Genomic DNA, 15,522 nt, shown 5'->3' on the forward strand with positions numbered 1-15,522 from the left:
AAAATAAAGAGCAGCTTACTACACTCTGGGTATCGAATAAAGCAACAGTAGAAGCTTTTACATGAGATAGTCAGGTGTGCATTGCATAGGACTTGTAACAAGAGGACCTTTGGTACGACATGAGATAAGAATGTTAGCACCAACTAGAATACTTGCAGGTCAAAGGCCACATCACTTATCACTGATAAGGTTGATAAATATATAGCACAGTGTGCTCTACTAGAGTAGTTGTTCAGAGCTGTCTTATTGCTAAAGCCTTCGGAGCAGTCTATCACTTACATAGATTAACAGCATTTAGCGTTACACTTCACAGTTTGAGGCAGAAACTACATATAACAAAGGTATGTAGGCTATTCCTGTTCAAGCAGGAGTAGCCAGCTCAAGTTCTTGGTAGTTATCCACTCTCATATTTGTTAGAAATGTCTGTACAGTACTTGCCTTAGATGAAGGTGAATTGCCGGATTAGGCCTAGCATATATTCTTTATTGTACAGTACTTTGAAAGACTAAAATTGAGAGAGCTGTTGCATTAGAAACTAAAGCAGCGTTGTAGTATTTTTAGACTTTAAAAATAGGAAAAAATATCTTAACACATGAGCCACACATTTTCCTTAATCATGGAACCCCCAAGGTCAACTGTGAAATACTATTTTAGCAGTGTCATCAAACTTTTGCAATGTGAAAGACTCTATGCTGATTGTAACCAAGAGCTGATATTCATAGGTGGTAAATGGTGACTAGTGAGAGCACGTGTTTCTTCCTGACTCACTTCTGTAAATAAAGATCGAAGTCTGGTTAAGTCTGGAAGATTTCTGGTAACACAGTGACACTTCATAATATATACTAGACACTATAGGGTAATACAGCTAGTAATATATACTAGACACTACAGGGTAGTACAGTTAGTAATATATACTAGACACTATAGGGTAGTACAACTAGTAATATATACTAGACACTATAGGGTAGTACAGCTAGTAATATATACTAGACACTATAGAGTAGTGCAGCTAGTAATATATACTAGACGCTATAGGGTAGTACAGCTAGTAATATATACTAGACACTATCGGGTAGTACAGCTTGTAATATATACTAGACACTATAGGGTAGCACAGATAGCAATATATACTAGACACTATAGGGTAGTACAGCTAGCAATATATACTAGACACTATAGGGTATTACAGCAAGTAATATATGCTAAACACTATAGGTTAGTACAGCTAGTAATATATACTAGACACTATAATAGGGTATTACAGCTAGTAATATATACTAGACAAAAGGCCCATCAACGATAACTTGAATGTTAGAGCCATAGATTTTAAAAATTTGATACATTTAAAAACAGTAGAATTGGAAGAAAGACAATTTTAATGAATGTCTTGCAGATAGCGAAGCCAAATATCTAGCAGGTAGCCAGCATGCAGTCTCCTCTAACTAAAAGTTATACCAAAAGTCCTGCAATGCCTGGCAACAGATATGATCTTTTCCACCAAGCATTTGCTAACACAAGAGCTAAGCAGCAACAAGTAATGCTAATAAATATGGATACAGGAGAGAGAGTCAGCAATCTTGACATCTTGGCACAGGTGAGAGATTTGCACACATGATTGATAAAGAGGTTTGCAGATCACACAAGGATGGTGGTTGAGGGATATCCTTAATTTTAGTACAGATAATTGACTTACAGCAAGATAGATTGTGAGAATTAATATTAGCTGTAGAGTTATCTGCACAATTAAATAAGCTTAGTTGAACTAAATAGCTTCTATTACTATTCAGTTACTAGCAATAAAAGTAAGCTTGCATCTATTGCTTGTAACTGAATAGATGCAAGCACAAAGTAGCTGTCTCAGAAACTTAGAGCTCAAAGGGTGATGTGAGGAAATGACCGCCATATTCAGATAATACACTTGAATCAGTGATTACCAACTAATGCTCTTCTAAACTAAGTAACATTGCTGACTTTAAGAGACAAGTTGATGCAAATGACTCAGTTAAGTAATGCTTAGGGATTCACAGACACGAGCAGCCATCTAAAATTGCTTTAAAGTTTCACTACATACTTTATATGTTGTGAAACTTGAGCTCTTGTTGATAACTCTATAGCTGATAACTCTATAGTTGATAACTTCATAGCGGATAACTCTATAGCTTATAACTCTATAGCTGATAACTCTATAGCTGATAAATGTATAGCTTATAACTCTATAGCTGATAACTCTATAGCTGATAGTTTTATAGCTTATAACTCTATAGCTGATAACTCTATAGCTGATAACTCTATAGCTGATCAATATAGAAGGCCAACAACGCGTCGCATCCAAATAACAAAGTCAAAAGATGGGTCATTAGGGAGTTTCACCTTGTTGTTTTGAGTTATTGGCTCTTGTAGAAGAGGTTTTGCAAGTTTTCTTTGTTCTGTTACCATCATTTAGCCTGTGCACCTCCTGTCACGAAAAACAAACGAGAACTTTTGAAGTGACATGCAAAGGTCAGTACAGATTACACAGCTTCATTTAAAGTGCTGTTTGATCCCATAATATAGCATGTACCCTCCTTGACTAATATAACAAGAGATGATTTTCACTATGCTGTGAAAGAGTGTACTTGCTATGACCTTGACCAACCAATCAGAATTACTTGATTAGCAAGTTTCTAGTACATATAGTGTTTATACGAGTAATTTTTGTCTTTTAGTTTACTCACCTGTTTGCCCTGTCTTTAAATCTATAAAAGATGGAGCTTATTTAAATGCTACTAACAAAGTTTATTCAGATATTGCTCACAAAGTTTATTCAGATATTACTCACAAAGTTTATTCAGATGTTACTCACAAAGTTTATTCAGATGTTACCCACAAAGTTTATTCAGATGTTCCTCACAAAGTTTATTTAGATGTTCCTCACAAAGTTTATTTAGATGTTACTCACAAACTTTATTCAGATGTTACCCACAAAGTTTATTCAGATGTTACTCACAAAGTTTATTCAGATGTTACTCTCAAAGTTTATTTACATGTAGATATTACTCACAAAGTTTGTTCAACTATCACACACAAACCTATTTTTATTTACTTCCCATGTGACTGCCTTAAATATTCATACATTAAGATTAAGGATTTTTAACATTGTTTGTTATAGTCATAGCTCATGTCTGCTGTGTGTAGGTTCCTAACACATGATGCTGTTTCTACAGGCTGAAGAATATGCTAAAGGGTTACTTTCCTTGGATCTCATTCCTGGTGTCGATAGTATTGCTCTGATTGGCTGCTCAACATTTCAAGCTCTTGCACTGTTTGCTGCCGCAGCGGAAATAGGCCTAGGATTTGCTGTAAGTTCATTTTATAAGGTCAAGAGATTAATTTATGCCTTCCATAGTTGTTGGTCATGTTTATTGTTTAAAAATTGTGTATAAATTCACTGTGAGGTAAAAACTCATTGTATGTTTATTTGCAGCATTTGTTTATCCACCCTCCTAGAGAAGAGAGGATAACTACTCAAATAAAGCTGTTGGCCCCTAAAGTTATCGTGTGTGGAGAGGGTGCAGGAGGGCACAATGCCTCCGCTCTCTTTTCTCTTCTGGATTCTGAGACAACTGGTAAAGTTTCTAGCAGGTGAGTCATAAAGTTTGCTATATGAACACTGTACTCCACAGTACTCACACTTCCTTCAGTTCCTCGCTGTCTTCTTCTAATAAGTCTACACCTCCTGGCTGTCCTCCTTCAATAGTTACACATTTATTGGTTCTTCTCATTACATTTCGTCACACTTATCTATATATAGATCTCAGTATTTGTCTTTTTGTCAAAACCCTGTGTCCAGTTATAGCAATTAAAATCTAGCAATGAAAAATCTGCACAGCACTGGATTTGATCTCAGGACCTCCAGATCTAAAAACGGTAAAATTACCCATTGGGCTACACGGAATACCATGGATTCATTGCACAAATAGTCATTACATTGGTTGAGATACGCTTGCTCGGAATTAATAACTAGCGCTGTTGACCGGTACACATAACGATTGTCAAGCTGGCCGAACAATAACTACAGAATACTCGTACGATGCCGGGCATTGGGCTAGTTATCTATAAGATTAACAGTATGCTATTGACTTAAACTATTATGCAGACTGCGTAACTTTGCACACCAGACCAAATTTCTAACTTTTAGTGCAATACGCTCTGGGGTAATCCTTGCTAGCTAGTAAACAATGATAGTCTCAATTTGACCTCAGGTTACCATCCCTGGAGCACATATTCTATGACAGCTCCTACAAAGACAGATCTCCTACCCACAAGGCTGTGAAGACTCTGTATAAACTGAAGGAGCTTGGAGAAACGGTGTCAGATGATCAGCTGACTGAAGCTAGAGAAAGAGTTCAACCTGACTTCATCTGCCAGCATCTATTCACTTCGGTATTGAATAGTTCACCATCAATATCTGTATGTTACAAATTGTATGAAAGGTTTGATTAGACAGGTACTTGTATTTTATGGCAGCAATTAGCTGACCTTGTGACCTTAATACAAGAATAACAGTACTTTTGGAAGAGTGAAGCAGGAGTTAGTCTGAGCATTCCAGTACAATAATGGAAGATCTATGAGTTGTTTAAATAGTTATGTATAATTGAAGGCTTCTGACCTAATATTATACTTGACGGCTAGCTAGCTTTTGATTGATCTCCGCTAGTTTAAATATATAACATAGAGCTAACCATTTACCTCTATTTTAATAAATTGTATATGTTGGTAAGACCTGTCTAATTTTTTGTAGCAGTCTTAGATTTTATTTAAAGCTGATATTTCTATTTTAAAATAAGATAGGTGGGTAGAAATGCTAAAAATGTCATAAAACTAAATTCAATGTATTGACAATTTAAAAATAACCTGTCAATTTTACAGCATATATCACTCCCAAAGTAATTATTTGAAGTTACTTCTTTTTGCCAAGCTACTGACACAACTACATCTAATCAGCGCTTCTTCATAAGCGCTGATTAGATGGTTGACAATGTAATTTGTTAAGTATTATTGTATGTCTATACAATTTATTATTTAACGCTATAAACTATTTATAAAATTTCTCATATTCGGTGTCATTTGCAAATATGTGAATATGATATTTTGGTAACTGCAGCTTAATACAAGAGATAAGCGCTACAGTTTAGTGGCATTACATTTAAAGACCCTAAATAAAACGGTAATAAAAAAGTTTTTAATTAACATTATTTTATTCTGAAGCATTTTATTTGCAGTTTACAATTGTAAAACTGGTATTGAGTTACATCGATTTTCAGGGAAGTACAGGAAATCCAAAATGCGCATCTCGCACCCAGCACAGTTTTGCTAATTTCATGACTGGTCCAGGGCTCACTATGGTAAGTGTGTATTATCAGGTTGTTTTCTCTACTCTTCCTACTCTCTATTGAGATTGAGGTAAACGTATATCTTCCCTAAAAAGGCCATTGGTGGTAGCAGGAGTGACATCTGACCTTGAACTACTCCTGTCGACAAATGACATTCAATCTCCAATTATGGCACATAAGTAGCTCACTTTGCTGGACTCAGATCTATAACATTGATGTTCCTTTGACATAACTTTGATCTTCCTTTGAAGATCACCAACCAGAGAACCATTTGGCCAATTGAAAGATAAACTGAGCATGTGTGTATGTCTTGACAGATCTCTAAATTGATCTCTTCAGCATCTGCTGACTACTACTAATATCTACCTAAATATCTTCAAAAATAGCTAAAAACTTCACCTTTCGCTTTTCGCTTCTAACTCTGTTCTTTGTTTAACCAATCTGTCTGTGATTTATAAAGTTCTCTGTCATTTGTTACTCTAATTTTAGACCACAATTGTGTCAAACATGAATGTTGACACTTTGGTCAGCTACACTTGTCTAGTGCGAGCACTTGTTCAGTCAGCTGGTGCAATTGTTATGATACCAGAAACTTATGAAGAAATGCCTTTGAAGGAGCCAGGAAAACTGCTCACAGAAACCATCATTGCTGAGAAGTAGGTTTTGTTCATGATATAGATTTTGTTGATGGTGCAAGGACTACTACTTGGTTGTCTAAACTTCACAGAAGTGACTTCATGCCTGTTCGTATTGAATTACTTGCCCTGGGGATTATAAAGTTAGAGTTCATGTAACCTATACCCATTGCTTGTTACGTGTAGATCATACAAGTTATGCTACAAGCTCTGACTGTCTGTAACATACTTTCCATGATACCTAACACACGCTCTGTGACCTGTAACATACTCTCTGTGACCTGTAATATACTCTCTGTGACCTGTAATATACCCTCTGTGACCTGTAACTTCTCTCTGTGACCTGTAACTTACTCTCTGTGACCTGTAACATACCCTCTGTGATCTGTAACATACTCTATATGACTTGTAATGTACTATCTATGACCTAAAATACATCTAGAAATATTCTGTGCGCTCTCATTGCATTTCCATAATTCCGGAATGGATTTTCAGACTAGAAAGCTACTCTCATAAACTGTAACGTGTTCTACTAGCCCTTATCCCAACTTCTTATCTATTGTAAAGCGGCACATAACATTATTACATGATTCTATTTAGGGTGGAGGTAATAGCACTAACCATCAGTGTGATAGCTGCTATTATGGAGTACATGAAGGAGCAGGAGATGGTTCAACCTCACCAAATAAAGATTGCAACCCTCGGTGGTCAGTTAATATCTTATCAGTTCATTGAAGAGTTTCAACAGATCATCAAGGCAGCTGTACTGGTAGGCAGATACTGTAGAACCTTTATTCAAACAAGCCTGATTAATTATTTTTTCTCACTAACTCTGTTTTACGTATTGCTACAAAATAAGTCAATAGTTGTGACAGTTTTAATAAAGTATTGATGAGTTCTCAAAAGCTTTCTCAATGTATGTATGTTCTCTGTACTTCTATAATAACATTAAAGCAATTCATAGCAATCAACTCTCATCAAAAGATCCAACAGTACAGTTTTACCATTTAGTTGAACTGTTGGGAAAGTTAACAGTAATGTTTTTATTTGTTTTCTAGACTTATCATTCAGACAATCAGTCTTTGAAAACATAAATTTTAAGATTCTTGACTACTAGAATAAATGAGATTAATGCTAGACAATCAGCTCTATGTATTGTTATTAGAACTTATCATTGATTTCTCAATTATAGTATTGAGTTGAATTTAGAATATTTCTTATAGTCAGTTTAAGTTTTCCTACTTTTGTTATTCATTATACTTTAAGATTGGTTATGGTATGACGGAGATGATAGGAATTGGAATGATTCTTCCTGGTCAATCAGAAGATGCTAAACTCCGTTTAAAGACAGCGAGATTGTCTCCACAGCCTGATACTGAGGTGAGGTTTTGTATGCGTGTGGCAAACATTTATTTATTAGATATTAACATAACTCTATCAACACTTATCTGCACTTCTAATAAAGATTCTTCTAGATAGTTCTTTGTTTGTGAAAAATTCACTGATTATTTTTAATACTTTCACAGCGGTAACCACACATATGCACCAGACATCACATGTGCTTTACTCACACTGTCACATAAATGTGCGAAAGACCAGTTGTTATCATTTTAACTTGCATATAATAAATTATTAGGTTTAGTGTGAAATCTCAGCTTTAGACAGAACTATAGAAAAAGTTTAGTTACTATAGTAGAGAGTGATATCAGTTACTATAGTAGGGAGTGATATCAGTTACTATAGTAGAGAGTGATATCAGTTACTATAGTAGGGAGTGATATCAGTTACTATAGTAGAGAGTGATATCAGTTACTATAGTAGGGAGTGATATCAGTTACTATAGTAGAGAGTGAGAGTGATATCAGCAGTTGCATTGCGCTTTTTTTAAATTTACAAACATAAACTTTTAATTTCTCACAATCAAAGTTTGTGGCTGATCTTCTCCTTTAAGTATACAGCTGGGCTATTTTTTACAGGTGAGAATAGCTGATGCACAGGACCAGGTGGTGGACATTGGAGAAGTCGGTGAAATACAAGCAAAGAATTTTTCAGTATTTAAAGAATACAAAGATGACGAAGAACAAACTAAACAGATGTTCACTGATGACGGATTTATTAGGACTGGGTAACCTTTTTATTCCTTAATGTGTCTTTCTTTGAGCTGTTCATTGTTTTAAGATTGTGAGAAAATTCATGTCTTCTCTTTTCTTTGTTAGAACTCATTGGCTAAACCATGTCTTGAACTGTCAGTATATAAATAGCTAATCTAGCTTCAAGTAATACAACTTGATAATCTACAAGGCTGCTGACTTTATGATTTATGTCTTACTTAAATACATGAGTGAAATATTATGTGTACATTTTTATTCAGAGATGCAGGAAAAATGTTCCCTGATGGTACATTTAAAGTCCTTGGAAGAATGAATGATAAAGACAGGTTTAATATATATGGCAAGGTGGAGTATCCAGGACCTATAGAGGAGATATTCTGCCTCCACCCTGAGATAAGACAAGCGTGTGTAAGTTGTGCTCTTTTGTTGTGTAAGTTGTGCTCTTTTGTTGTGACCTGTTATACCGACAGAAACTGTAGCATTTGTACTTAGTGTCCGTTCATTGTATAATATTATAATTCAGGTTGACTGCTCTAAAATTAGTAGGTGAAATATCAGTGTTTTGACTGTTTATCTGTTCTGTCACAGAGCTGGGTGCTCTTTGTTTAACATTACTTTCCTTTATGTAAAAGTGATACATGTCAGTAAATTGAGGTGTTTGAAGGTTTGCGTTTTGATTTGGTGAACATTAAACTTGGAAGGCCAATTTTTACAACTGTTATGAATAGTAATATAATCTTTAGTCTTGTGTAATTTGCCACAGTAAACTACCTATAGATATTCATGTTTAATTAAAGTAAAGATATTTACTCTTACTCTCCAGATTAAGCAAAAATGTATTTCCAGTTAGTTGTCAATGTCCCATCTCTTCTCACAAAAATTGGCCAAAACTTTGCTTACTGGAATTCAAAGCAAATCAGGGGGTATTAAACTTTTTTGAGGCTTGTTTTCGAATAAGCAGAGGCAGATACAAACTTGATTTGTATAAACAGACTGTTCATCATACACTCAATAGTCATACAGTTATCGGTGTGACTAAACTAAATGTTCATTCAAATATTCACCATTTTTAATTTTCAATTCTCCACCCTGTCATGGCACTAGCTCTCTAGTCCCACTTGAGCAAGCAGGTATTTAAATACTACCAAGTTTGACATTCCAGATAGAAGTTTTCCTATATTTATGCGTTGAAGATATCTAATCATGTGCTAAGTAGACTACAAATATAGACTTGTATTATATAGTAGTAGAGCTTGATTACATGTGATTCTTTCATGGTTTATAGATGTATGCCTATGAGATTAGACCATTTCACTTCATTGTCAATCCTACACTGCTCATTGGCCTACTGTCATCAACTCTGTCATCAAGCAATTAAGCAAAATAGACACGTTCTTACTGGCTGCTGGCAGCATTGATTCTTCCATTTTTAGTAATAAACCTAATAATTTATAAATGTGTTTACAGACTTCATCTTTTGCAAACTGTGGCTATGAAACAAACATAATACAAGATACACTATTATGAGTAAATACAATTAAATAACGGGTTGTGAGAAAAATAATATTAGTATTTTGAAAAAAAGACTGTTGCTAATGGCAGCTGGTAGGAATGTTATATTAGTACTTTTACCTTTAAATTTAGAAACATCTAGAATATGCAGCTTGTAATATCTTATGATCAAGCAACAATCCTGCAATCCTATAATCTTTATCATTCGTGTTTAGGTGGTGACTGGAAAACAGAATGACTGGATCGGAGATGAAATTACCTGCTGCATCCAGTAAGTCTTTACAAGTCAATCGAGTTTATTGCGTGTTGCAACTTTCTATATATTCACAAGCTGCACCATCTTATGGAGAGTTTACAGTAAGTCATCATGGTACATGTATTTCACATGTGTATGACACATTGTTTCTTGTACGAGTCATGTAGCACATCTTATATGTAGTATATAAGCTTAAAAAGTAGTTTTAATGCAGAGAAAAGTCCTGTTAGCTGATTAAACAAGTTTACTGGTTGGTAGAGCAGCCTATGAGTTGTCTTCCCAATATATATTATTGAATTATTATTACTGCTGGGCTCTTTCTGCAGTATTTATGTATAAAAATGAGACTGAAGACTTTTTCTTATTTTAGAGGTGAGATCTAACAAAGAGTTGTCTCTTTGTAATTTTAGTTGTTGAATGTCCCACATAGAAACAATCAGCGATCTAAATTCAGGTGCTACATAACTATGGTTTTCAATAAACTTACTCGCTTATAGACCTCCGGCGTAACAACTGTAGAAGACTACAAAAAGTAGCTGTCTAAAACCATGACAGTTGGTCTGTATTAACATGCTTATTTTCGCAATATTTGGCATGTTTACATATTAAAAATAAGCTATACATTTTCTGCTTTCTAGAACAAAAGAGAAGCCACGTCGAATACCTGAAGAAAGCTTACTTCAATTTTGTAAATCAAATGGTGTAAGTATTACTATATGTTTGTTTCTCAGTATTTCAAATCTGTGTAAGGCTTAGTACATGTATTTTCCTCTGTATACCCGACAGAACAAGGGTGAGTGCATGTTTATTTCTCTGTATATCAGACTTGCAAATGGTTCAGTACATACATTTTTCTCAGTAAACCAGACTTGTACAAGGTTCAGTACGTGTATATTCCTCAGTATACCAGATTTGTACAAGGTTCCCTACATTTATATTCCTCAGTATACCAGACTTGTACAAGGTTCAGTACATGTATATTCCCCAGCATACCAGACTTGTACAAGGTTCAGTACGTGTATATTCCTCAGTATACCAGATTTGTACAAGGTTCATTACATGTATATTCTTCGATATACCAGATTTGTACAAGGTTCAGTACATGTGTATTATTCAGTATACCGGTCTTGTACAAGGTTTAGTACATGTATATTCCTCGGTATACCAGACTTGTACAAGGTTCAGTACATGTGTATTCTTCAGTATTCTAAACTTGAACAAGGTGTCCTTCATGTTCTTATTTTGCCAGATGTACAGGGTTTTGTGCGAATAGAGTCTAATTAAAATAGTAGTAACATGTCTGAGTGCATAGTTTTCTGCAGATCAGCGTAAGTTCTGTTTTAGATCACAGTAAAACATTTTAACTCCGGATGTAGTAGTTACTGTAACTTGTGTTGTTTGAGTAGGGGCCCTTGTTGTTGTTTTTGTGTATTACCATGAACACTATAACAAGTCATCTAATCATACTTTGTGATAATAATTATCTAGCCACACAGCAGCATGATTAGTCATGTTTAATACCATATCACCGAGAGCTAGTATAGTGAGGAAGAAATGAAACTGTTACTACACATGAAGCTAAGCAAGTGAATGAGTAATTCACTCGTTTAGTGAATTACAAAAAATATATCTATCTTCTATTTATATATATATTTCTCCAAGTACATGTATGTATGTGTGTCTCTCCAGCTATAGCTATTATTAGAATAGCTGTAGCTGGACAACGCTGACGCAATGTCATGGCGTACACTCATTAGAATCCTACCGCTCATTAACTAGCTTACTGGAATTTTCCATTAGCAGTGTGCCAGGCTAATAGCAAGTGCTAGGCAACTTTCATCACTTCTCATTGTTTACAAGCTGAGTTTTAATACCATTTTCCATTGGTAATGTGCCAGGCTAATAGCTTATTGATTCGGTCTATTCAGCTATAGCTATTAAAACTTTGGAATTAAGAATCAGTATCAAAGATTTGATCTCGGAACCTCTCATTTCCCAGGAGATATGCTAACCCATTGAGCTATTTCATTGTGTGATGTGAGTCACTATCTGGGTGAAAGTATGCATAGCATTCTCCATTAGGCAACATCGCTACAGCTTGCTCTCACGGCTCTTATTAGTAAGTTTAGCAATCCAAATTCTAGCTTACTCAAATTAACCATTAGCAATGTGCTAGGCTAATAGCAAGTGACAGGCAACTACATTACCTGCCACTGTTTATAAGCTGTTTTTAATACCCGTGCAATGCCGGAAACTTTGCTAGTATATATACAAATGAGATGTATATATGAAACAAATACCATCAGCATTGGAAAAGGTCAATTGATTGCTTCTATAGAAATATCCTAAACATCAGTGTGTAAATTGAAGGCTGTTTATAACAATTGTAGATGTATCAACGACAGCAGCCGGCCAGGATTCTATATTTTGATGAGTTCCCCGCCACAGATAATAAGCGAAAAGTAATACAAACTATCTTACCATTGGTTTTTAGACTGAGTTGTGTGCTCAGAGTGATTAGCTTCATATCCATCAATTAGTATGCTTACACATGTTGATCTACCAGCAATTATATAAAGCACTTCGTAACTCAGACTTACTCAGATAGTCTTACAGATATTTGTGTATGAGACAGTATGATGCAGTGAGTGAAGCTTTCTTCCTGATCAGATAGGCAACTTAGAGCTTCAGACTGCCAGTGTATCAGATCGCTCTTACTCTTTGCTGTACGCTCATTTTTATGACATCATAAAGGTCAAAATAAACACACAGCCTACATGTTTGTTGCTGCAAGCACAATATGTGTAATAGCTCTCACCATGTCCTGATATCATTTTTCTCATAGACATCGAAACGCAAGCTTAGAGAGCTAGTGAAACAGATGTTGGCCGAAGATGACCGCCTAGGAAAGTGTCAATGGTTTATAGAACTGGAAAACTCAGGTCAGTGTTTGTTGCTTTAGTTAAATTAAGTTGTGATCCTCAAAGGAAAACTTGATACCTTCATGTAAAATAATATGTGCCAAGTTTATCTGTTAGTAGCTGAGCGTTGTGGCTCAAAAAGGCTTTCACAGGTAGATACTGAAAAATTAAGTTGGCACATTTATGCAAAACCACACCGCTGTCATGGTAACACTTGTTTGTGTTGGAATTGTGGGATGAATGACATAGTTGATGGAATGCCAGGGAGTTGTGCCCCCTTGTTAAGCTCGTCACTTATGCATACTAAAGTAAGCAATCTACCTCGACCACTCGTAGCCTTGTGATCAGCATTTTTTCAATGGAACATTTACTTGGTGATTTTTATCATAAATAACTACAGAAACATGGAAACTGTTCCAACTAGACTGACAATGAAACGAATGAATGTTGTTAGTTAAATATACCATGTGACTGTACAAAATGGTTACAGCATAGAAATCCTATTTTGATACATATTAAATATTTTTCAAAATATGATCTGCTAAACTTTGTTAATGTCAAACTTTTTGTGGTCAAACTGCTATACAGTGTAATTCGAGCTTCAACTTAAAGGTTGACTTGCAACAAAATTCACATTACAGTTATTTGGTATCAAAAGATTCACCATGTCTTACTCTGTTGTGTTGCAGGTGCCACATATGTGGAAATAAGATTATAAGCTCTTAAAAGCTCAAAAACGAAAAGCCACTGTCGATTGGAATCTGTGTATTTCTCTGACGTAGTCATTACATTTGGTTATTGTTTTGTCACGTGATGTTCTCATGCACGTGAATTGAAAGGCCAATAAAAAGCTCAATATAAAACTTATCGTAGCACTAGTTTATGACAAATACTTCGGGTTTTACCGAAGATCCCGTATTAAATATAGATGCTCGCTACTTTACAGTTCTGTTTTGGCTTGATCTAATCGTCAAGTCGTAATCTGATCATGTGACCCCATGCTTCGCAAATAATTTCTGCAGTACTTTTCGATTATCACAGGTGACCAACAGGCTCGTCATGATTATCAGACAATGATATGTACTCCTTCGAGCTAAGGTTAAAAAATTAAACAAATTTTTACGGTAAGTTATAAGATATCAGTGCTAAAAGTGACAGTAATACAATGACGATAAAACAGACACGCAAGAACAATAGACATGGTTTTATTGAATGCATGAAGAATATTTGTGAAAATATGTCGACGCATGAGGTTGCATGAAAGTGTAAACAGAAACCATCTTGTAACAACTACGTCCCATTTGAGCCATTTTGGAAAGAGAATTCAAACTATGGGGGTCTAATGTGGCTGCGATTAACTGTTCGTTTTATGAGCTTTTAAGAGCTTGTAATCACATTTCTACTTATTTTGCACCTACAAGACAACAGAGTAAGACATGGTGAATCTTTTGATACCAAATAACTGTAATGTGAATTTTGCTGCAAGTCAACCTTTAAGTTTTAATGTAGTTAAGGTATGGAACATAGTCATGTGATTCAATCATACAACCTCAGTCAAACACTCACAATCAATGAAGTCTGTGTTTGCTCTGCTAACACACCACTCTAAGCAATAAATAAGCACATATCAGAACCAAAAAAAGAGCTTCAACTCTAAAAACTGAATCATTTAAAATTTTGTGGGCATAAGAAACAAGAAGATACAGTAGGAGCTCTACTTCCTGTAGCTATACTTCATTCAGGCCCCTACCAATAGACTACCAAAAGATATGCCTTTACATACAGTTGCATGTACAAAATTTTAAAGAGTATACTGCATGATAAGAGTTCTCCAGCTATAACCAATGTCTTTGAGGAAGTCGGTTAACGCACGTGACTTTATGAAGTTGTTAAAGCTAACTGCTTTTATTCTGATTGTCGCCTATCTGCTGCCTTGCTGTTCAATGGTTGAATCTAGAAATCTTTACTTGACTAATAATCAATGTGGCTGACAATTCTCACTAATGTCTATTTGTGTATAATTATTACAGGTAGAACTTACTAGATGAGTGGAAACCACGAATCCCATGGCATAGAAGCAAAGGGATTTTGCAAACCCAAACGACATAATATAAATAGCATTACAATTGCACATTTCGACTGATTTTATTCATATATACAAGTTTTGAAACCTTTAGTCAGCATAGAACTTGACTGGCTGACCAAATCCTTCATAATGGTAATAAAGAAACACGAAGCTACACTGTCTGTAGCCTTAAAACCAAACCTAACTCATTTTCTGGTATGAAAGTTAGTAAAATCTAGTGCTTTAAACTTTAGCTCTTTTGTGCTTTAAAGTTTAGCTCTTTTGTGCTTTAAAGTTTAGCTCTTTACTTTGCTGTTGAAAAAATATGAAGCAGCTTAATATTTAGTCTAGGTTGAGTAAAAGAATAGCTCTATATATGTCATCTATATATGTCAAATATTCAACTTTAATATAACATACTTGGCTCCTGTTCTAGATGCTGTTATAAAACTGAACCACTGACTAAGCAAGGTTTAACCTTTTGAACAATAAAAATAAACTTTGTTTAAAATCATGTATTTTATAATACACTTCTCTTGACACTTGACTATGTGTTCTCAGCTAACAGGAAATAGATAACTTCAAAAGGTTTCAATGTTTTGAGAGAGTGTAATTATAAACATTAATAATGAGAAGAATAATGATAATAA

The 15,522-nt window shown here is 35.1% G+C and overlaps 1 protein-coding gene across 2 annotated transcripts; it reads left to right on the top strand.

Annotated features, from left to right (window-relative positions):
- Positions 1 to 233: 233 nt before the first annotated feature.
- LOC137410478 (3-[(3aS,4S,7aS)-7a-methyl-1,5-dioxo-octahydro-1H-inden-4-yl]propanoyl:CoA ligase-like) lies at positions 234 to 15,324 on the top strand. 2 transcript variants are annotated; one of them, XM_068095895.1, is made up of 16 exons: positions 234 to 341; positions 1,394 to 1,594; positions 3,204 to 3,338; positions 3,464 to 3,621; positions 4,242 to 4,422; positions 5,304 to 5,384; positions 5,862 to 6,028; positions 6,608 to 6,776; positions 7,274 to 7,387; positions 7,984 to 8,132; positions 8,379 to 8,526; positions 9,846 to 9,901; positions 10,525 to 10,588; positions 12,277 to 12,348; positions 12,732 to 12,828; positions 14,838 to 15,324. In XM_068095895.1, the coding sequence occupies exons 2-16, from the start codon at positions 1,427 to 1,429 to the stop codon at positions 14,849 to 14,851; spliced, it is 1,773 nt and encodes a 590-aa protein (XP_067951996.1). In that variant the 5' UTR covers positions 234 to 341; positions 1,394 to 1,426; the 3' UTR covers positions 14,852 to 15,324. The 2 variants fall into 2 exon arrangements, with proteins under 2 accessions (XP_067951996.1, XP_067951997.1); XM_068095896.1 differs by lacking the exon at positions 12,277 to 12,348.
- The last annotated feature ends 198 nt before the right edge of the window (positions 15,325 to 15,522 follow it).

This window comes from Watersipora subatra, chromosome 1, assembly GCF_963576615.1.
Source record: "Watersipora subatra chromosome 1, tzWatSuba1.1, whole genome shotgun sequence".
NCBI classification, from domain to species: Eukaryota; Metazoa; Bryozoa; class Gymnolaemata; order Cheilostomatida; family Watersiporidae; genus Watersipora; species Watersipora subatra.